General features: G+C 43.0%; 1 protein-coding gene across 14 annotated transcripts in view; it reads right to left on the bottom strand.

The window, feature by feature from the left end:
- The window catches only part of Dst (dystonin), a 392323-nt gene that overhangs the window by 215023 nt on the left and 154301 nt on the right, over window positions 1-22999 (bottom strand). For all 14 annotated transcript variants that reach the window (XM_057751244.1, XM_057751246.1, XM_057751245.1 and 11 more), the window contains one exon: window positions 14243-14304. In XM_057751244.1, coding sequence (XP_057607227.1) covers window positions 14243-14304 — 62 coding nt within the window. The remainder of the gene's footprint in view (window positions 1-14242; window positions 14305-22999) is intronic.

Genomic DNA, 22999 nt, shown 5'->3' with positions numbered 1-22999 from the left:
CAGAGTAAGCAATAAAAGCTGAGAGTCCCCCTGTTCCTCTCAGATGAAAGGAAGCTGAGCTGCAAAGAAGAATCTCAGAGGAGAAAAACCCACAAATAAGACTATGAGACCAGCTTCCTAGAAGTCGAAGCCAGTTGAGCTACCTAGAAGAGGTTTAGAATAATTGAGTCACTTGGAAAGAGAACTCTCCGACTTGTTGAGCTGCAAGCTGTGCAATGTGCTCCAGGTTCAGAGCTTTGAGACCCATGCTGGGGTTGGCCTTGGTGATTCAGCTGCCTTTTGTGTCATTTCTGCTCCTGTAAGTAATACCTCACCCAAATTCCTGTAAGTAACCCCAATAAAACTCACTGGCTTACTATTGGACTTTGGTAGTTTCCCAACTCTGGTCTGTCATGGGCTCCCTATTTGGGGTTAGTAGACATGTGTGCAGCATTTCCCCAGAAAAAGTTTTGCCACACAACAAATAGTTTATTGGTAGACAGAGGTTCTGCTCCAGGGCCCATGACCTTGCCTATGCCAGGCATGAAGTCCCTCCTACTGAGCAGGCCTTAAATGGCTGTTGGTTACCGTAAAATGCGAGAGTTACTACTGTATCTCTGAGGATATCTTGTCATGCAGGTCCTTCTGTGGTTCATGGGCCTCACAACTGGGTAGGACTAGTGACTGCCTTACTTCCTAGGCAAACTGTATAGCATCTTCTGCTATATAGGAGCAACAGTCTGTATTGTTTTGAGAGTCTCTTAAACTCCCATGGCCAACAACTCAAAGGAAGAGAGGTTTTCTATTGAGTTGTCACATGGTCTATGGTTCTTGATGAGACTATTATCACCCAACACGGCTTAATGTCATTTAAACTATATGTTTATCATTCATAAAACTGTGTATACATATAAAATGTATGTATAAACAAACACATATATAGTATGTTTTCCAAAAATCTTTCATATTATTTGCCCTCCTCTCTCCCCTTCATAGCCTCCATGTTCTACCATCCCCCTCTCCAGACCCTACATATGTGACCCTGCACAATGCACACACTACCACCAATCATGGTCCCATTTTCTTTCCTAGATTGCTTTCTTATACTACCCGAGACCACTTGCCCAGGAGTGGCATCACTCGCAGTGAGCTAGGCTCTGTGGCATCGTTAATGAGGAAGATGCTCAACAAACTTGCACAGGCCAATCTGATGGAGGCAGTGCCTCAAGAAGAAGTTCCCCCCTTCCCAGGTGACTCGAATTTGTGTCAGTTGACAAACACTAACCAGCAAGCCATATCTCGTCTCAAAGATAATTACCACATAAACAAATTTTGTCTGAGCAGCAAGGCAATGTACTGAACTGGCATGCGTTAGAACTCTGTGAAGTGAACCAAAGAAAAAAGAATGTTCAGAAAAGCAGCCATAGTAGAACTTCTCATTCTCATAGGAAGGAAAAGCCTCCCTCACAAAGGAATTCTGGGAAACACAGGACGTGATCCCTTCCTCACCACAGAGGCAAATGCACATAAAACTCTGCCCCAAATCTAATACAAAACCTTATCCTGAGACAGAGATAGGAGCTAGGCACGTAGCTCGTCCAGGTACAGAGCTTGCCTGGAATGTGCAAAGTCGGACGTTCAATAATAAAAAACAAGAAAAAGAAAATGACAAAAGTCAGGAGTCTTAGGTTACAAAAAGCTAGTGGGGTTGAGGGTACTGTAGTATGACAATGCTCAACGAGTACTGTGTTAGGGTTTCGCTTTATTCATGAATACCACACTTCAGATTTCATAAATACTTTCATGCAGCACAAAATACTCTTCAATTTGATTTCAATTTTTTGAAAATCTAGAAACGATTCATCATCCAAGAACCATACCAGAAAAGAGGCTGTGGCTGGCTCTGGGCCACAGCCCTTAGCATGCTTACCGCTATCAGAAGAGCCCAGGCTTGAACAAGAGAAGGCACATTCATCATTACCAGCTCTTAACTCCGTTAAAGCTGAGCTTTCCCATTGTTTTCTATTGCTATGGCAAATTAAGAGTGAAAAAGTCCAAGTTTCCACAAAAATAACAAAAGTTTGTTTATGTGTGTACACACAGATACATACATAAACATATAATTCTTTGTAGACTGAATGAAGAATAGTTAAGTCTTAAGCACTGTCTAACAGTGTGGCAACTCTGCAGGGTGTGAAAAGCCGACAGCTCTGCATGGGTGGAGGCAGGGGGATGCAGATCACCTAAAATTAGCTAAGATCACCATTCTATAGCTTCCCCAGTGCTCTGACCACATGGCTGATTTTCCTTCAACCTTAAGTTTAAATGAACATGAAAACCAATGGAGAAAATTTCAGAAAAATGACATATTTTTTTAATCACATGTAGAGATTCTGTCTCAAAAAAAAAATGATCAGATTGGAAGAACAAGAAAATAAACAAATGTAGGTGTGTCAGGAAATATCCAATACAGCTAAACTGTGGGGCAGAGAGAGGCAAATGTGATGAATGAACAAGCATTTTGGCCACTGCATGTTGTAGGCATGTCCTGAAATGTCACGCTGTACCCCAAAGTACATATAATTACTATGTGTCAACTGAAGATGAGACTATATATATATTATCTAAGACAGGGTTTCTCTGTAGATTTGGAGCCTTTCCTGGATCTAGCTCCTGTAGACCAGGCTGGTCTCGAACTCACAGAGATTCACCTGCCTCTGCCTTCCGAGTGCTGGGATGAAAGACGTGCACCACCACCACCTGGCGAGCCTATATTTTTAAGATAAAAAATATCACACGTGAATGAAACAAAGGAGACAGAACTGCTTGACTGACCAGAAAAGCGGCTTCTTCAAATATGGAAGAGCTAGCATACAGGTCTTCTGCCTTAGTCTGGCCCAAGAGAGTAGGGGGAAGACAGAAAAGGCAAATTGTAAACAGTGAAAGAAATAACTCAGTTACAATTCAAATAATTACAAAAGTAATGAGCCCTTTAAAAAAAAAGGCTGTGACAAAGCATGGCAACAGTAGCTGTCAGAATAACTAACTGTAACTCAAGACTATATTCCTTTAAAAGTACTTACTTTAAAGCTCTCCCAAAGCACTTCCAGAAGGATGTTAATAGCTACTATTAGACCAAAAGCAAAGTAGGCTTGAGAAACACCATGTCCAACAGTTTGTCTTGCCGAAGAATTGGCCAGTCTTTCACATGCTAATATGTAGCATAAATCTTTCATCTGGATAACGTTTCTTTCCAAATGTTCCTGCATATGGAAGCCTTTTTATATCCTCCACACTCCCTCCCCCACCTGACTCTCACAGTGCCGGTTTCACTGGGACCAAGATTTGGGAAGGACTGCTCGTGTGTGTATGTGCACTTACACGTGTGAACATGATTTGGGAAGGGCTGCTTGTGTGTGCGTGCACTTGCATGTGGGAACATGATTTGGGAAGGGCTGCTTGTGTGTGCATGCACTTGCATGTGGGAACAGGATTAGGGAAGGGCTGCTCATGTGTGCACTTACACTCAAGTGGTTGGTTGATTTGCCAACTTTGGGGGAAAGAAAACCAACAAAGTAGTCGTCATAAATTAAATAAATTCCAGACAAAGAAGTTTGAAATTCATATTAAATTATTACATACAATGCTCAGTAAAACCAAAATGTGGGCAAAGGATTTCAGTTTATATAAAATACAGATGTTTTTGGAAACAAAAGCAAACTGTGAGAAATTAATGCAAATTATTAATATTCATTAACTCAGTCAAGAGATCAATGAGAATCGCTTCTATCTTTAGAGAACAGAGTGACACCTAGTCAGTCTTCTGATGTGCCCGTATCTAAATCTACACTATTCAGTAATTCAGAAGGCCGTGTGCGATGTTTTCAGAGATCTAACACATCAGTTGGCGGGGGGTGTGGGTGGGGGTAAGCTGGGTGGTGGAAACCCTAACTTGTGTAGGAAATCCTAACCACATGCCACAGTCTCTGCTCAGGCAGGAAGCCAACATGGGCTGTGTGCTGTGGCTCTTCTCTGTGGCTCTGAGAAGTCTGAGGCTAAGTTCAGCCTTGACACCATGGCTCGCAGCATCTCCTTGCAAACTGACTGTCATAGTCACATGATGGGGAAGCTGTGTCACCACGGGCCTTGTCCAGACCACGGAAAACACTTTCTAATTTAGACCCTACCATTTAGCTGGTATAATTTACTGTAGTATCGCTGCAAAACCACCACAGCTGAACAACTGGGTCAGCTCCTAGTTCAGTATCTAAGCAATAGTACTCAAACCCATAAAAAATGTTAAGACCATACCTGCCATTGCTATGAAAAATAGAGAAGTCTAAAGGTTTTGGACAGATGGGTTTAAATATCTACAGCTGAAGGGAATAAAACAACTTACTTAATGTGTATATGCATAAAAACCTTACTATGCACCAGACATTGAGTTCAAAACTTTATTTGCATTATTTTATTTGATACCTTTTATAACTATAGTAAGAAGAAATTGTTCTTAATCTCTGCTTTACAGATGAGAAGATGAAAGTCTACAAAAGGCCCAAAATCATACCACAAGAGAACCACAGGATAGCAGCGGTTTCAACCTTCCTGAAGCTGCGACCCTTTAATACAGTTCCTCATGTTGTAGTGAGCCCCAACCAAAAATTATTTCATTGCTACTTCATAACTGTAATTTTGCTACTGTCATGGACTGTAATGTAAATATCTGATATGCAGGATGGTCTTAGGCGACCCTGTGAAAGGGTCGTCCCACCCCCAAAGACTGAGAACCACTGGTCTAGAAACCGTTTGTAACTACTACACCGTACCACCTCCACTGGGTTGTGGGGAGCAATGAGAAGAGATGCTACACAGCAGTATGTCTACTGCCTATTAGCTGGTGTCCCGCTTATAAAACAGACTACTGGGGTCTAGCTAGCTACCTGGCTATACCCAGGGTATCTCCTAGGCCACAGGTGCCTTTTCTTCTTGCAATGTCTGTAGTTCCACCAAAGACAGGCCTTCCAACAGGATAGGTAGGGTATTCCACAATTCAGAGACTATGATGGATTAAGTTATTTCAACTGTGTACTACCAATCCTAAGACTATATACGTGAATTCAGTATGAACCCTCTGAAAGTCCAAGGAGGAGAGAAGAGAGCCATGCAGGCAAAATACCTGCCCTGGACCCCTCCCAAGACAGAAATGCTAAGAAATGTAGCAAGAAGTACAGCGAGGCGTTTGAAACCTGAATCTATTTAGAGATGAGGGGATGGGAACTGTACTAATTAGCATTTTTCTAGTGTAGCAAAAAAGGGAATTTATCAGATTGGCTTATATAATTTGTCAAGTCCCACAAGGGCTGTCTGCACACTAGAATAAGAACCTCATAGACCTTTACCTAAGCATTCCTGTTGTGGGAAGTTTGTACACTGTGTGAAGGAGTATTTCCGTGGTTGGTGTAATAAAAAGCTAAACAGCCAATAGCTAGGCAGAGGTACAGGTGGGAGGGAAGAGGAGGAGACATCTAGGCACTCGAGAGATACCAAGGAGACATGGAAGAAGGTGGACGCGCAGAATGAAAGGTTAAAGGTCACATGGTAAAACATAGATTAATAAAAGCAGGCTAATTTAAGTTATAAGGGAGACTGAGACAAGCCTAAGCTAAGGCTGAGCTTTCATAATTAATAAGAAGTCTCTGTGTTATTATTTGTGAGCTGGTGGCACAAAGACAAACCTATCACACGTTCCCAGTTTGGCGACTGAGGCTAGAGCTGCGGGATCACCTAAGACCACCAGAAAACACATAGACTGAAATCTCAAAGCCATGAGTCCTTTACAGTGGATTTTCTTGGGAATTTTGTTATAGCAACAAAAAGGTAACTAGTGTGTATATGTATGTACCCACACATACACAAACAGACATGCACATGCACACACACACACACAGTAAAATGAGCCTTTTCAGCTTTAAGAGAAGGAACTCATCATGAGTTGGTCTCCCAGTAGACTGTGCTCACTCCCAGCAAACCGACCCTCATAATTCCGTGTTGAAACAGTTCTACTTCATAAACTGGATATAAGGGGGGTTAATTTGGTTTCACCTTCATTCATTAAGCAAGACATTCTTCAGTGTGGTGGAAGGGAAACAGCAGTGTGCCTGACAGTACACAAGGGCTGGGGATGCACACATTATGTAATGAATGACTCAGCTGTCTCCAACCTGTGCAGCTTAGAGTCTAGCATTAATAACACTCGAAGTCTGCTTCAGTTTACCAACCGAGCGCTCAGACTTCTGATGGAGAGGATCGAAGAACAAGCTTTGGGAATGGTAACACCACTGATCAAAGTATAGTTATTTTTCGTCTTTGAAAATGTCCTAGTCATTACTTGTCTCTAGCTAATAGACTTGACCTTCAGGAATGCTGCCTGGCTTCTTGGCATACTTTTATCTGTATCTCTAGACTCTTGCAAAGCATACTGATTAAAGAAGAATGCAAACAGAAGCCATGGCCTCACAGAGAAGCTCTCTGGAGTCAGAAGAGCCAACTACATCTCAGCTGTGACACATTCCAGCTCTGTCATGTCAAGCGGATAAAACTACCTCGTCTTCTCCCATGAGCCTCAGTTACTTCATGGTAAAATGAGGACTGACATGTCTGTCTACTGCATACTAACTGGTGCAGCATTTGGCAATCAGCAAGCAGAAAGAGCAATGGTAATAATGATCAGAAAAGGAAAGAAGTAAAAGAAAAGGAAAATTATAATCGACAAAACTGAACTAAAATTATCTGACTAAATTATTAATAATTAGTTTAAAACAGTAGTCGACAAGTGTAATACTCATTGGAAAGGGGCTTAAATCACCCTAATAGACAAAAAGGGGAAAGTAATTTTCATGTCACAAGATAATTTTAAGTTCAGAATAGATTTTATAATAAACTAATTTTCCATACTCTAAACCTATAATAGAATTCAGAGCAGAGAATCCAGGGCCCAGGGGCTTTCTGCCGGCAGACAGCTTTTACTTGCACAGGCTCAGTGGACTGGCATCCAAAGGCTGAGACTGAGCCAGCAGGGAGTACCCCCATATATACTTTCAGCCTACTTTGTTCTCCTCACAGGGCTTAGGTCTGTGACCCTGGGACCAGAGGAACATGTAAGACCGAGCATGCATACACAGATACTGATTAAATCATGTGTTTTCTCTTTGTCTAGGAGGCCCTTACAGAAAACCTACATTCTACACACTTAGCAATGTTCAATGTTTACATAAAGGCTATTAAACTGTTTCTTATTAAAGTGTGGTAAAGGGAAGGAATGAAGCACGGTATCAGCGCGGGACTGGATCCTGTCCTGTGAGAAAATGCAGATCAACCAACAGAATACATCACTAACTATGACACCAATGCAGATTTACATAGCGGATTACTGTGTGGCTACAAAGATAAACTCCCATACATTTTCAAGTGTTTAGAGGTAAATAGCCATGATGTATATAACTTTTATCCCAGTGGTTCCAATTATTGTTTTAAAGAATCTACACTGGGGCTAAAGAGATGGTGGAGTGACGAAGAATACCCAGGTTCATCTCCCAGAACCCACACAGAGGCTCACAACCATTGTACCTACAGTTCCGGGTGATGTGATGCCCTCTTCAGGCATTTTATGGTACTGCATGCAAGTGGTAGATAGGCATACATGCAGACTGAACATTGATACACATAAATAAATAATTTGACTAATTAACTAAAATATGCTCAAAGTACAAGGGTCAATAACAGATATAATTAAGGTGACATTAACAAAAGCTGAGCCTGGGTAAAGAGTGCACCAGTGCTACCTGCACATATGCATGTATCTGTACATCTGTGTATACAGTGTATAAGAGTGGGGAACATTCATGTGTCTATGCTCCCCAACATACTTTCCCATCAACATTCCCGTTATGAAAGCCCACCCTGGATGCAGCCCCGTCCCCTTTGATGTCTTCATGCTGTCACACGTCTCCTACAATCATAAAAACCTGACTGACAAGACTTGTTTCTAAATCTTTTGCTTTGGGTTTTTTAACATTTCTCCAAAGAACTGCCAACACGCCCTCACTTAAATGCAGCTTCCACAACAACAATAACTTAAATATCAAGTCCTAGCTGCAAGGGCACACAGGCTGCCCCAATGCCAGTCATCTTTCTCTTTCTAGGTGTGGTCACTCAACTCCAAGTCTATCCCAAAGTCTTTAGCGTGGCAGAGAGAACCAAAGACCTGGGTTATAATTTTCACTTTCTCTCCAGCCCTCTGGACGCTGCTTAGCCTGATTTTTCCACGCCATCCTATGGATTACTAGCTGTGCAACCTTGGGAAATTATGGGAGCTCTCTGTGTATCAGTTTACCATCTGTAACACAGGGACAGAGTAATCACAGTGCGCCCACAATGACTGTCGTGAGAACGAAGCACAGTAAGACGGGAAAATAACAGGCCCCAGCACGTGGTCTCGACCAACGTTAGATAAACTATGACTAACATCGGTAATAATGTGGTAAAGCACCGTACGGACAACCGGGATTCGATGAAAGAGAGCTGCCATTTCTAATCGCTATATTTTCTACATCAAAATGCTCATAGGATATGTGTTTGTGCGTGCAACTTCTCGACGAGATAATATGGTGGAAAGAGTAAAGCACTCGGCATTGCTCTCTGGCCTTTGCAAATGTGAACAAGCACATCGACCCACACACTCACATGTACGGTGCACATTCAGAGGGTCATTTGCATACTGATCCATTTATTCATGACAGGTTCTTCTTTTTCTTTCTTTCCTTCTCTCTTTCTTTTTCTTTAATTTTTTCTGAGACAGAATTTCTCTGTGTAACATCCCTAGCTGTCCTGGAACTTGCTTTGTAGACCAAGTTGGCCTTGAACTTCAGAGATCGGCCTGCCTCTGTCTCCCAAGTACTGTGATTAAAGGCATAGGCACCACCTTCTCCCGGTATCTGGCCCTAGAGCAGCGGCTTCAGCATTGGGTCAGAAATGGACATTCAGCAACTTTCTAGGAGCACAAGTTTTCAGGCCCCATCCAAGGACTAGTGACTCAGAAGCTGCTGGAGGTCACGTGTATTTTAACAGCCTAGCCAGTGAGTCTGGGGCACCGGGCGGAAATCTCATTAGTAGATTTTAAGAATTTTAAGATTTTAAGAATCAAAATACTGCAGTTGCTGTATTTTCATTGGCCGTTTATAAAGCCAGTAATTAAAAAACACCCTTGTCCTAAGTGAAATGTTCAATAACAGGATAAAATAGTCTCTCTCTCTCTCTCTCTCTCTCTCTCTCTCTCTCTCTCTCTCTCTCCCTCCCTCTCTACCCCTTCCCTCTCTCTCTCTCTCTCTCTCTCTCTCTCTCTCTCTCTCTCTCTCCCTCCCCACATACCTCTCCCCCTCTCTTCCTCCCCACCCCCCTCTCTCTGTAACCCAGTTCCCTCTTGGCCTGGGTGTTTAGATGTCCTTCTAGTCACCAATCAAAAAACAGAGTGGACTGATTGCTTCAGCTGAGCCATAAAGTCACTGATTTCTCTGTGCCAGAGGACATTCTTGCCTGAGTGAGTTCAGCTCTGCAGAGACAGGACAGAAGGGTGAAAGCCTGCAGTCCATGGCCGTCTACGGTGTAGTAGCCCTGTGCATACTAACAGAGTGTGGTCCAGCCCTGGAATCCAGGTGCTCTTCTCCAAATAAACCAGTAAGTTAGATATCGGTAAATTAAAATTTGGGGGAAAAAAAAAAGGCATTGTAACAAACGTCGTTCACACAATACCGCTGCAGAATAAACAGTTTAACTGATGGATGCAGAACACATTTCCTATGTAACTGGCAGCATGATGGGCCCTGGAGAAAGCACATCACACGGACCACTGCAGAAGAGTCTTCAGAGAAACTGTCAACCCTTAAACCAATCCTCCAAGACACATCTGCTCTCTCCTGGGGCCAGGTCCACAGGTAAAGTGAGCCATGCAGCCTCTGATACAGTCACAGTGCCTTGGGAACAGAGGGCTTCCTTCCTTCCATAGGCACGCCATAGGCAGAACTGTACTGTACGGTACTTCAATCTTGGGTGCCGTTTCTCAGATTATTGTCCTGTGAGCTATCAGAGAGCAACACAGCAAGTGGACTCACATGTGACCAGTAATAACATGCAGTTATATACGACTTCCAGTTTGCAAACACAGAGTACCCTAGACAGGATGGTCGCAGACAAACGCTGCAAAAGAATTCCTAAGAGAATGCCAGCAATTCTGCATTTTACAACAATCCTCCAGATGATGTAGCTAAATAAAGCCACAGTATTTTCAGGAGCGACCATACCCACGTGACAACGCTGAAGTTTAAATTATGCTAACACATGGATAAATGCTTGCACGACATGATTGCCTAGGTAAACAATTACAGCAGACAGGAATGTGCTGACCAGATTCTGCTCCTCTAAGTATCTGAAAGGATGATGAATCAGAGGGACACACTTGCCAGATGCCAGTCAGTGTGCATGAGGCGCAGCCACTCACACAGCGAGGCAGAACTCTAAAATTCAAGTGTATTTGGAGAAAACACCAGCGACAAAGGGACAATGCTCCCAATAAGCATGCTTCACCCATCTGCTTACTTACTTTAAACAAGAATCATATTAGTTTTGATAAATATAAAAATAAGCCTAAGAAATATTGCTGTGGTGATCTGAATAAGAATGGACTCCATAGGTTCATATATTTGAAAGCTTAGTCACCAGGGAGTCGAACTCTTTGAAAGGATTTGATGGATTAGGAGGTGTAGCATTGTTGGAGGAAGTGTGTCACTGGGGCTAGGCTTTGAGGATTCAAAATCCCAGTCATACTGTGTCTGTCTGTCTGTATCTTTCTCTGCCTGTGGCTCAGTACAGAGCTCTCAGCCACTTCTCCAGCACCATGCCTGTCTACTGCCATGCTCTCAGCCTCAGAAACTGTAAGCAAGTCCCTAAGCAAATGCTTTCTTTTAAGAGTTGCCTTGGTCATGGTGTCTCTTCATAGCAGTAGACTAAGACAGTTATTTTCTCCAGAAAACATTTTAAATCCTCATCAAACATCTTAAGGAAAAAAACGCTTCCCATGCAGCTGTAACAGCAACAAGCACCAGGTAAAACTCCATGATGCTTACTTTCGCGGATCACAAGTTTCTGAAGACCGACTGACCATGCCAGGTAATTTCCATCATCTCATTGCCTTAACACTTAAATAACATGATTTCATTTGTACAAAATCTCTCCAAATAGTATACTTTTCATTAATTTAAAAGGACTGAAGGAAGGAAGATACAGGGCTCCCAGCACCCACTCTAGTCTCACCCTGAATACATCCAACATGTCCAGTGAAGAGAAGAAAATCAGCAGGGGACTATTTTCCCATTATTAACAGTGTTTTTCTAACCAAAACGCACATACTTATCTTCTAGTTCCTACTAACTGAATTACGATCACACCGCCACCGAAAACAGCATTTGTTCCAGGGACAGAAACAGGGTCACCGCCCAGTACAGCGTGCTTCTCATCAACCCTTAGGGGAAACACGGGCAAGGTGGTCGAGGCAAACTGCCTCTGCCTAATGGGCCAGACCGTGTATGTTCTGTATTTTTCTTCAATTCAGAATAATGATGTGACTTTAAGAGAGAAATAAAGTGTGTATGTGTGCGTGTGGGGGCAGGTGTTCGTACGGCTGGAGTTTGACATCCGCAGCCTCAGTTCATGGTTCTCAGGACAGCCAGCATGGGCTACTCTAAAACCAGAGCATGAGAAGTCAGCCAAGGCCACATTCCAGTCTTTACCTCCTTAATGTGACTCTACATTAAATAGGAGATCGTTTTAATTTAATTTTGTTTTCTTTGTGTGCTTGAAATTGCGCCCAAGGTCTTGTGTGTGCTCAACAAGCATTGAACCAATGAACTATACCCCGACCACAAGTTAAACAAAAATCCTGACCTCTAAAGGGATCCACAAAATAAACTCGCCTGCTCTTACAGCATGAAGCAGCTAGGCAGACACCAATTTACTGGCTGTTGCGTGTAAAATACTTATTTTGCCAAGTGTTACTATATATTGCATAATTAAGCCTTAAATCTTTGATATTTTCATTTTATATACAAGAAAGTCGGAGAGTTAAACATTCTAGGAGACATTCCAGGTAAAAGAGGATTCTGAACCCTGGTGGCCTATCTAACCCTAAAGGTCATCTATGTGAAATCAGTAGACTAAGCCATGTCAGAGGGCTGACTGCAGGAATGAACAATTTAATATATACAATTAATATATAACTAAACATAGAATGCATATTCTAGACACAAACAATGATGGGCTTAAGAATGAGTCCACAAGTACTTAATTAATATTTGGATACTTTTAGAAAAATGTTCTTACGTGTAGTCATCAACCTTATGTTGAGTACTCATTGGTACAATGAGTAGCCCAATACAACTGGCCTGGCATACATGAGCTCCCAAAAATGACCTGTCTGGTGCAATGATTTATGGTCCCCTTGATATTTGCCTTTGTTATATTTATCTTTGGCACTGATGTGACTTAATCACCACCATGGAGGCTGTGAGGTCAGCAGCAGTAACAGGGCCTCTTCATCAAAGAGCTGCTTCCATAGCAACCACTCTGAAATGGGAAACTGGTAGCCTGGATGAAAATGGCAGACATAGACTCATATGTTTGAATACTTGGTTCCCAGTTGGTGGAACTGTTTAGGAAGGATTAGGAGGTGTGGCCTTGTCAGAGAAGGTGTGTCACTGGGGGAGAGCTTTGAGGTTTCAAAAGACTCCCAGCCTCTCTCCATCCCTCCCCCCTTCCTCCCTCCTTCCCTCCCTCCCTTCTTCTCCTGTGTCTCAAGATATAAGCTTTCAGTTACTACTATAGCATCACACCTGCCTGCTCCCATGTTCCTTGCTATGAAGGCCATGGACTCTACTCTTCTGAAATCCTAAGCTTCAACTTAAAGACTTTCTTTTACAAGTTGGTCATGGTGTCTTCTCGCAACAATAAAAAAGTAACTAACATAGAAACCCTCCTGGAGCTTAAGCCCAAAAGTTCCATACCCCACAGCTGACTACAGCCCATCTCTGCCCTATGCTGTGGAGAGGATTCCACACAAGTCCCTGGTACATGCAGGATTGGCCAAAAACTTGGAAGATGGCAGATAAAACTGGTCTCTTCCTCAATCCACAAAGCGTTCCGTGATGCTTTCACAAAAGCATGATAAAGCAGGTCTCAGCATCTACACCTTGTCAGCACACAGTTCCTATCAATGACTCCTCACTAGAAAGTGAGCAATGTGCTCTCTCTACAAATGATCACCAGACACAGGGTGCTGCTTGGTAATGGGAGAGGTGACGGGGAGTGGTAAATCTTTCAGATAATTCTGATATGTCACTGAAATTAAAGTCACTTTTTTTTTGAAACGGAGTTTTACTATGCAGCCCTTGCTGGCTTGGAAATTACAACGTACATGAAGGTGCCCCGGAATCACTTTTGATACTGGTGCTGCCTCTACACTGTACGGTAGTTTAAGTGGAAAAACTCTTCCCGCCCAGAATGATTCCCTATTGAAATTTCAGAGGTCTTTACAAAAATATGGGGGAGAAAATGACCAACAGTTCATTTCAAAAGCACATGGGCTTCAGTAGATTCAATTCAGTGAATTCAACAACTCTATAAATAATAAGGAAGATTCTGTGTAATTTTCTGGAGGGTCTATCAAATTCTCAAGGTGACACACAGCACACCAGTAATAGTAAGAAGCACAGCTATTTCTCAGAACAAGAAAGATACAATCCCTAGAAAGCAGTAAAACAATTCCCACATCTTTCCACAGCCCAATTTCATTCTCACCTGACCTCAACTATCCAAAGAAATCTGAGTCCAGAACTGGAGCCTTAAAGAGAAACAGCTTGTTCCAGAATGCAGCTTGCCCAATCCAATGAGGATTCCCAAACGAATGAGGATTAAAGACTCCTTGAACTACCAATATTTTTTTGTGTGTCTAATAACAAGAGGTTTTACTAATGTCATGAAATATGCTGTGGTCAGGAGCACTTAGTCTCCCACCTCCACCATCATTCCCCACAAGTCACACACCAGATAACATGCGTGCCTCAAATGCACGTGCCGTTGACATACACTGATGATAGTGCGTGCCATCCACAACTCTGCCTGGCGGAAAACAGCGCCAGGGTGTGAGCGAGTAACTCACCTTCATTAGGTGCTGATTGATCCATTTGGTAAATGTTTTCTTCTGAACTTTGTCCCGCTCATCTAGAAAATAAAAAAGAAAACATAAAATAAGGTTGGTATGATCCACACACAGAAAACTTCATGTCTTAGAGCTGAACAAGATGGGGCATTCGGAGGATATCCTTCTGTGCTCACGCTACCCCAGGTGCTGTTACCTTTCAAATGGAAGCCAAGGACTCACCCCAGCACAGACGATGAGTTGGGGGGGGGGGGCGCAGAGAGGGTCCTGCAGGTCAAAGTGAATGATGGACAAATTACAAACTATGGAGGGCTGCACCAAAGGGCAGCTCTCACACCACTGGGTCTGCCGTGCCCTCTAAGCGTCCAGCAGCAAGAAAACAGCGAAACAGTGGGCATGAAAATTACTTCTGTGATGTTTAGATCGTCCTGTCCAACTAGCAGCCTGGGACCCTAACAGCAGGTCCCTAAGAAAACTGTTTTTAAATGCCTTATAAAAATGTGGAGCTGGGAATGGGGCTCAGTGGAGCAAAGTCCTGCCTTGAAAATTGAGCATTACAAAAAGAAAACTCAAGATTCAAAAGAAGGCAGCTTCCATATTAAGTTACAAAATGAAAATGAAGAAATTCCTGTAACTATCCTCCAAACTGTATTGATTTACTTAGTCTTCACCTAACAATATGAGGTCCTAAAGTTCCATGTCCAATGTGTTTCATGTAAACTCTTGTTCTCTTGGGTATGGAATGGTAACCAAAATGGGATGTTTTGTTTTCCAAATTAAGCAGATACCAAGCATATAGGTTAAGAAGCACGAAAAGGAAGAACCTAAAAATGGACTTGGCTCACTTCTTACACAAATGGTCCACCAGGAAAGAAAATTTAACAAAGCAATTTACTTAGAGACCATAATCGTCAGCAGGAGCTGACCACTGAAGTGTGGCATGGTCACAGAGAGGCTCAGAAGCACCACCGAAAGCTGAGATGATGCTCAACCCCTGGGCACTGTGACCCACAATGCAAGCGCATGGGTTAAGTAAAAGACCACGCTCACCTGGTGACGTGTAATGCATGAATTCTGCTGCCATCTTCTAAAGAAAACAGCCCAAACCTTCTCTTAAGTCATGGTAAACCTAGATTCGTGCCTTGCAGTACCAAGGAGATCCTCACCAAGAAAGTCCATGCAGTAGGACCGTGGCAACAACTCCAAGATCCTCCTCTTTCTTCAAGACGGTAACTACACTGCATCCGGCAAAGAACTTAAGCCTGGGAAGACCAGGCAATTTTACCACCATGTGCATTATTTCAAAAGGGAGTCATTTTAAAAGGGAGTATGCCGGTTACAACATCTAATTTTCCAATTACAAGTCTCATGGTGATTTTCCTCATTTCAGTCAGGGATGCTTAACACTGAGATTTATATTTAGGGCACTGTTGCCATGACAACAAAGAAGCCAGCCATCATTCCTGTGTATTAGCCAGAGATCTGTTGGTTTTAGGAACTGCCCAGTTAGTATTCTGAATCAAGTTTTATAGCATTCCTGTAGTTAATATTATCTTATTTACAATCAGTCTTAAATGAAAAAATATATTTATGTTCACCCTATGAAGTACATGGTAGCTGAAAAATACACAAACACACCAATACAAATAATAGAATATAAGAAAAAAATCATATAAAGAGCAGTTATCACCGCTCACACTGTTTACGCTTCCCAGTAAAGAGCAATCACAGTTAAATATACTTAGTGCCGCACACAGCAAATGTCAGCGCTACATAAAAACTTATACTCTGCGCAACTATCTGAAGCAAAGTTCTCTCAGGCAAGCCAAAAGGTAGTCGAGATTCTCCCCAGATTCCTCAAGACACCCCGCAGTCATGGGCTCTGCCCTGCAAGCCACAACTGGTAGCACAACTTTCCTTTCCAAACTCTGCGCTGCACGAGGCGTTCTGGGGCGACTTACTAACCCATACAGCACATAAGTCCCGCCAGCTGTGCACGCCAGTCCTGACCGCTTTTCACAAGCTGCCCCATCATTCTGTGGGGGTCGGTGCGGAAAGTCCTGGACTCTCTCGTTCGAAGTGCGATGTGTCAGTGTGCTGCTAACTTTCTCCACAGAAAGGAAAGCCCTGACTAGACACTCCTACTTGCTGCGGAACTAGTCAACACCCCTTCTGAAACAAACATTAGCAAGCCAGAGTACTGCACAGCCGCTACTGAAAACAAGCTAGCTGGTCTGTTTCTCTCACGAAGGGAGCCAGAAGTCTCTTTAAAGGCAGAGTCCTCAAACTTCTCCCCACACCTGCCTCTTGTTAATTTTTGAGGGACAGTGAGGCAACCAAGAGGGTATCAGATTTTACAGCAGAAGCAACTGAATATTGCCTTCTAACACAGCAGGCAGGAAGGATCCCCTTGTGGTGAAAAGCAGCACCCAGCCAACACAGCTCACCCCAGCTACACACGTGAGATTTGGAAAGCACACCTTTTCAGGTTAGACATATTCTTTGGGGAAAAATATTTCCGTATGCATACTCCATAAATAAAGCACACTTTAATTTCAAAGCAAGTCTCTGTATTGGGTGGTACTGGAAACTTTAAAGCTGTACAAACCAGAGACTGTGTATACCCGGTGTGCACTTATGATTACCAGTCTGAGGCCAAAGAGTGGGATATAACAGAGAGGGGAGGAAAGTAACGGGTGGGAGGGAGGGAGGGAGAAAAAAAGGGAGAGAAAAGGAAAGGCCAGAAGGAGATCCTTAGTTTGATTCTAAAGAGTACCTTTTTCTTTGTCAAATAACAGAAGTCCTACCGTTACAATTCATAAAACATGGATTTCCCAATTTCTCAGAGCTTCATTTCCAAGCATGAATAATGTCAAGAAGTGAGAACCCTTGCTCTGAACACACAAAAGATCATCAGCACCTCCATGCTTAAGTGAAACATCAAACGTGTTTTCCCAAACAGACACCATACAAACAGTAACTCCAAAATAAAAATTAAAAAAAAAAAATCACGTGTGCTTATTTTCAACAATAGAGAAGAGCGGAAATAGTCACAAAAAGACACCCCAATATTGCCACACAACTTCTGTTAGGATGTTCTGAACATCCTTAGATACTGTCAGCTCCGCCCAATCAGACCATACGTGATAAACAGTGATGGCTACCGCTCAGAGTAGTATCAGAGAGCACCTGCTTGGACTTCGCACTTTACTGTCTGCTTCTTTCTTTTTCTGAAAGGAAAAGAGGCTATCTCTTCCTGGACAAATGGTATGTGGATACAGAGGTCATCTCCCTAGACAAATGGTATGTGGATATAGAGGTCATCTCCCTGGACAAATGGTATGTGGATCAATACAGTTCAGAGAAGGAATGCAAGTGACCGATAAAGATGTGGAGACATATTCAACAACCCTTCCACTCAGTAATGAATACATTTTCTTTTATTTTTTTTAAGTTTTGTTTTCTTTAAGCTGGCCTTGAACTACTGGCCCTCCAGCCTCCACCTCTGAACTGCCTGAGTTACAGGTGTGTGACACTGTACCAGGCCAAAATAAATAAATAGACAGAGAGACAAATAAGCAAACTTTACGCTGGCATAAATTTATGAGAATGGTAATAGCAAATGCAGAGAAACGGGTAGTTCCTATCTACTCTGATGCAGACAGGTAGATTATAGCATTTAGCAAAATGATTTGGTCATTTGGATCACATATTTAAATGAATACACTTTCAGAATCAATCATCCTACTTGCGGGAACTGTAACGAAATGCTTGTATATAGTGTGTGATTAGCTCACAAGGCTGTTTACTGTGGCCGAATGGGTTAAAGAGTTTAAACGATGATCAACAGGAGACCAGATACATGAGTTACAGCTCACTCATGCATTGAAACTTCAGTGTTAAAAATCAGCACATACTGACGTGAAGATTTCCAAGATAGAGTGACAAAATGAAAACTAATCAATGTCGATACATATGTATCTATAAAAGGCACAGGAAGGATTTCATCAGAAAGGTGTGAGGTGAAAGGAGAGGGGCTGGCATGCTGCCACTTATTTTCCAATCCACCTATCCCTGGTTGCAACGGATCTTTCAGAAGAAAGACATTTATGCATCATCACTAACAACAACTGGGAGAAAGGGCTGCCAGGCCTCTTTGCTCATCTATGTACTGAAAAGTCTAGCAGACTGCAGAAGACACAAGAAAAACACCAAGACCCGGCCCCAGTGCCCTATGCAGGTTTAAGGGTAGAGCGGCATAGTGGGTACGCCAGGCTTGTGTCCATGCTGACGGCTGAGGAGAGGATGGGAAAGGGAAGAGACGAAGGACTGGAACCGGAGACAAGGTCTTCAGAGGAAGGCTGACCAGCAGGGGAACAGGGCTGCAGAAGGCCTCTGCAAAGAAAATTATAACTGAGAACACATGCAGACATTAGCCGGCTTGCAGGGTCTCCTTGTTTGAAGTTTAATTACCAAACACAAAATACAGTATGGGTTCACGGGCCTTTGTGAGGGATCAAGAGACAGGACATAGAATGTGCCGCGTAAGCTGAGATGCTCATCAGAAGCCTAAATCTCTCTCTACAAATGCTTTTGTGTTTGTCCTCTCCCTAACTGATGACCAGAATGCACGCCTTCCGGCCAGTGCAGCTCTGGATCCCCAGTACTGGAGGCCGGAAAAGAGGTGCTAGGTTCTGCTCTGGTTGATATCTGTTCTTACGATCATCCAAGAATTTAATACAAACCCCCAGGAATCTGCTTTTCAATCTACTTTCTCCTACCTGAGCAGACCATAAACACACGACCGCAAAGAGAATTATTGTTACACTGCTCCATGTAACTATCACCCAAGATCTCTCTGCCATCCCAGTCCATGTTAAGGACAGAGCGTGCTTACCAGTCTGCATCCGTGTTACACTAACACTGGCTAAAACAGTTTGTTCTAAAATTCAAATACCATAAGAGACTACAGGGAAGACCAGGAACTCATACACAACATGAACACCAGGACCCTGGCACACCTCAGGCACAGAACTTGCCCATCAGGCTCTTGACACCACAAACGCCCTGCGCGCCTGAACTGCACACTGCCCCCCAATAATCCTACTACTATACTTACCAATCTTCATTTTACCAGTTAGAAAAGCAAACCCTAAATTTCCAGGAACTCAGTCTGCCCAGAGGTTGCTGTCAAGTGAGGAAGCAGCAGAGTGAGGGCTTCCAAGGGTCTCCATGCCATTCCCGCTGTGCGGGAACAATGACACACATGTATCGTGGAGAAACCAGGATGGACAGGGGATGAGTGCTTTAATTCTGCCGTACTCCAATTTCCTGAATGTGCCAGAAGAGCCAAAAGAATAAGCCCTAATATACCTCAGTTAGTGGCCTACCATTCATCAAGCCAACTTTCACTTTCCATAAAGCATACTGACATAGAAGTCCTAATAAATCCTTTCAAACCATTGGGCCTCTTGTCACCAGGCTGTGACAGAGGTCTCAAGGCAATGGAGACTGCAGCCATGAGTCACATATTTAGCACTGTTTACTCCAATAAAAACAAAGCCAGCCACACAGTGAGTCAGCAGCAAGGATGCAAGGGTGGGAAGAGCAGAGACAACTACTGAACCACTGGAAAAAGTGACGGGTCTAGGCTTGCTTCCTAACCATAGCCTCCCACCCAACAGGGCTTATTTAAATGCAGTTTGCAGCTGGCATAGACAACTGCCTACTTGCAGAATCCCCAGGCATGCCCCGTGCCACAGAGCCACACCCAGCTCTCCCAGTCCTGTCCCAGGAAAGTTCTGTCCCACCATGGCCTCCATCACTGCACTCACTCATGAGCACTGATGGGAAAAGGCAAAGGCGCACAGACCAGTTACACAGATGCCGGGGTGCCGGATGATCTCTTCCTGGGGCTCACTTCCTCTTGGGAAAAAAGACCTCATATGCCTGTCCAGACACTCAGTCTCCCAACCAAAGCTGACCCACAGAATGAGATGTAAAACAGACAAAAACAGAGCTCTGATCAGCAGACGACTTTCCTATACATTCGCTCTCTAGAGAGTCTGAGCTAAGATCATCTATCTACACATCTAATGTTCTAGAGCAGCAGCTCTCGACCTGTGGGGCCGCATACCATCCTGTATATCAGCGATTTACATTACAATCCATCACAGGAGCAAAATTACAGTTATGAAGTAGCAACAGAAATATAATTACATGGTTGAGGAAATAATTACACAACATGAGGAACTGTATTAAAGGGTCACAGCATTAGGAAGGTTGAGAGCCACTGCTCTAGAGAGTGCTCATCTTGTCTACTTACATTTCTTGAAAACTAAAGGCAAATTTTAAAGAAGCAGATACTCTGCTTGGATATCTCTCCAGGCATTTCTATCAGATGAGTGGTCTTAGAATAAACTTCTGTGACCACACTGCTTATCTCTGTGAGTACAAATGCCTCACCATCGAGTCCCTAAAGATCACTGATGACTAAGTAAGTTATTTAATAAAAAAATAAGAGCTAGGTGAACCATGATGACACACGGATCATGTCTATAAGGAAAGCTACATTTGAAGAAGCTTTATCAATGGCTCAATATGTGCAAAAACGGGCACCCAGAGATAGTGCTGAAGCAGGAAGGGGCCATCACTGGTACAGCTTTTGGGAACTTGACATGTATAACATCTGTGCAGTCACTCGGCCTTGAGGCGCACAAGGCCCTGACCTGACCACGGCATGTCTTTAGTACAGGTTTTACAGAGAGAGAAACTGAGGCACTGAGAACTCTACTTATGTGTTCAAGGTTAGAAAACCGATAACACAAGCACCAGGATTCAAATACAGGGAAGGAGCCCAAGAACCTGCTCTCTTAATCCTAAAACTAGCAACTCTGGGGCAGAGGCCAAGACAGCCAAAAGATCAAGGAAGAGTCACGAAAAAAAATGTCCATACAGACATTCAATACAATTCTTAATGATCACATTCCGTATCTTCAAGCCATTTACAGTGTAATCACAAAAACAAAATGTTTCACAATGGAAAGGAGTGAATTTACACAAGTATCGGTTTGTTCTATTGGTTCCTGAACTTCTCAACCATACAGATATTATTTAAAGATGTCTTCTCTTCCCTGGTTTCTACTGGTATTACCTTGAAAATCTGGGGTTCCAGGCAGAGTTTAAAGTGTTGAGGATGACAGAATGGTTGTTCATGTACTTGATGTTAGCACTTGGTAGGCAGAGCCATTCTATTCTAAACCAGCCAGAGCTACACAGCTCAAGCAAACAAGCAAGCAAGCAAATAAACAAAGAAAAAATAGTGCTAACATCTGTTTCCTGAGGGGCAGTGCTTGAAAGGCCCCCCTCGGGTGGGAGGTGGGACTAGAGGATCTGATCTAGTGTAAATCTCTTCCAAAAACAAGGAGAAAGGAGCATGGAGTACGAAATAATACAACTTTAGAATCCAAGCAATGTCTGACATCTAATGACTGAAAAAACTCAATTCAATCTTCAAAACCATATGAGCTCCGTGTGTGTTTTGTTTTTTTTTTTTGGTTTTTTTTTTTTTTTTTTTTTGGTTTTTCGAGACAGGGTTTCTCTGTGGTTTTGGAGCCTGTCCTGGAACTAGCTCTTGTAGACCAGGCTGGTCTCGAACTCACAGAGATCCACCTGCCTCTGCCTCCCAAGTGCTGGGATTAAAGGCGTGCGCCACCACCGTCCGGCTCCGTGTGTGTTTTAATATAAAAACCTCTGTAAGTTAATAATGGCTCAGACTGCAAATCCTATGGAAGCTTAGATTTATGCATACATAACTAAACAGCTTTATGGATGGATGGATGGATTTAGATGTTTATGTGGGTGTGGGCATATGTGTATGCACATGTATGTGTATGCACAACCATGTGGAGGTCAGAGGTCAATGTTAGTTAATTATTTTGGTTGCTTTCCACCTTATTTTTCTGATGCAGGGTCTCTCACCAAACTAGGAACTCATCAATTCTGCTTGACTGGCTAACCAACAAGCTCCAGGGATCTTCCTGTCTTTATCTCCCCAGTGCTGGAGTTGTGCACAGGCGCTACCTTGTGCTGTATAGCTACTGAGTATACAGCAACGTTGGCCAGTTTCTTTAATTTGCATATGGGGGAGGTACTTTACTGACAGTGCCATCTCTCCAACACCTCGTCATTCCTCTTTGAAACAAGCCCATCTTTCTAAGAAGGCAGCATTCCACCAATTCAACAGGCATATGGTGAGAACTAAGTGCTAAGACTGGCCATGTAGAGAATAACATCTTGCTCATAACTCTGTGGCATGTGTAAAGGGGATATGAAAAGAAATAATGAATGCTACGTGCCTAAGAGATTGCTTGGCCTACAGTGACATTCCCTCCTAATGCAATCTGACAGACCTGAATGCACACACCTAATCTAGGCAATCCCGACATCAGAAGCATCTTGAGGAAGCGGGAACAGTAGCATCACACACAGAAGGAATGAGAAGGACAGGAAATGGGAAGCTAGCATCAGCAAATTACATGACATCCCATAATCACCCAGCTTTCTGATCATGTGTACTTTTGACCATTAAAGGCAATGAAAATGAGATACTTGTAATTGGGAACAATTTATTCATCACCTCGCAGGCAATGAGCTTAAACACAGGTCTATGGATCACCCATCCTTTTCTTGGTAAATAATACCAACAGGAAACTGACTGCAAAGACACAAAGCTCAAAGGGATGAATATTCTGGCTG

This window comes from Chionomys nivalis, chromosome 19 (genome assembly GCF_950005125.1).
Source record: "Chionomys nivalis chromosome 19, mChiNiv1.1, whole genome shotgun sequence".
NCBI classification, from domain to species: Eukaryota; Metazoa; Chordata; class Mammalia; order Rodentia; family Cricetidae; genus Chionomys; species Chionomys nivalis.
Note: the sequence above shows the minus strand (reverse complement) of the source record. Positions and strands in the feature narration are given on the sequence as shown.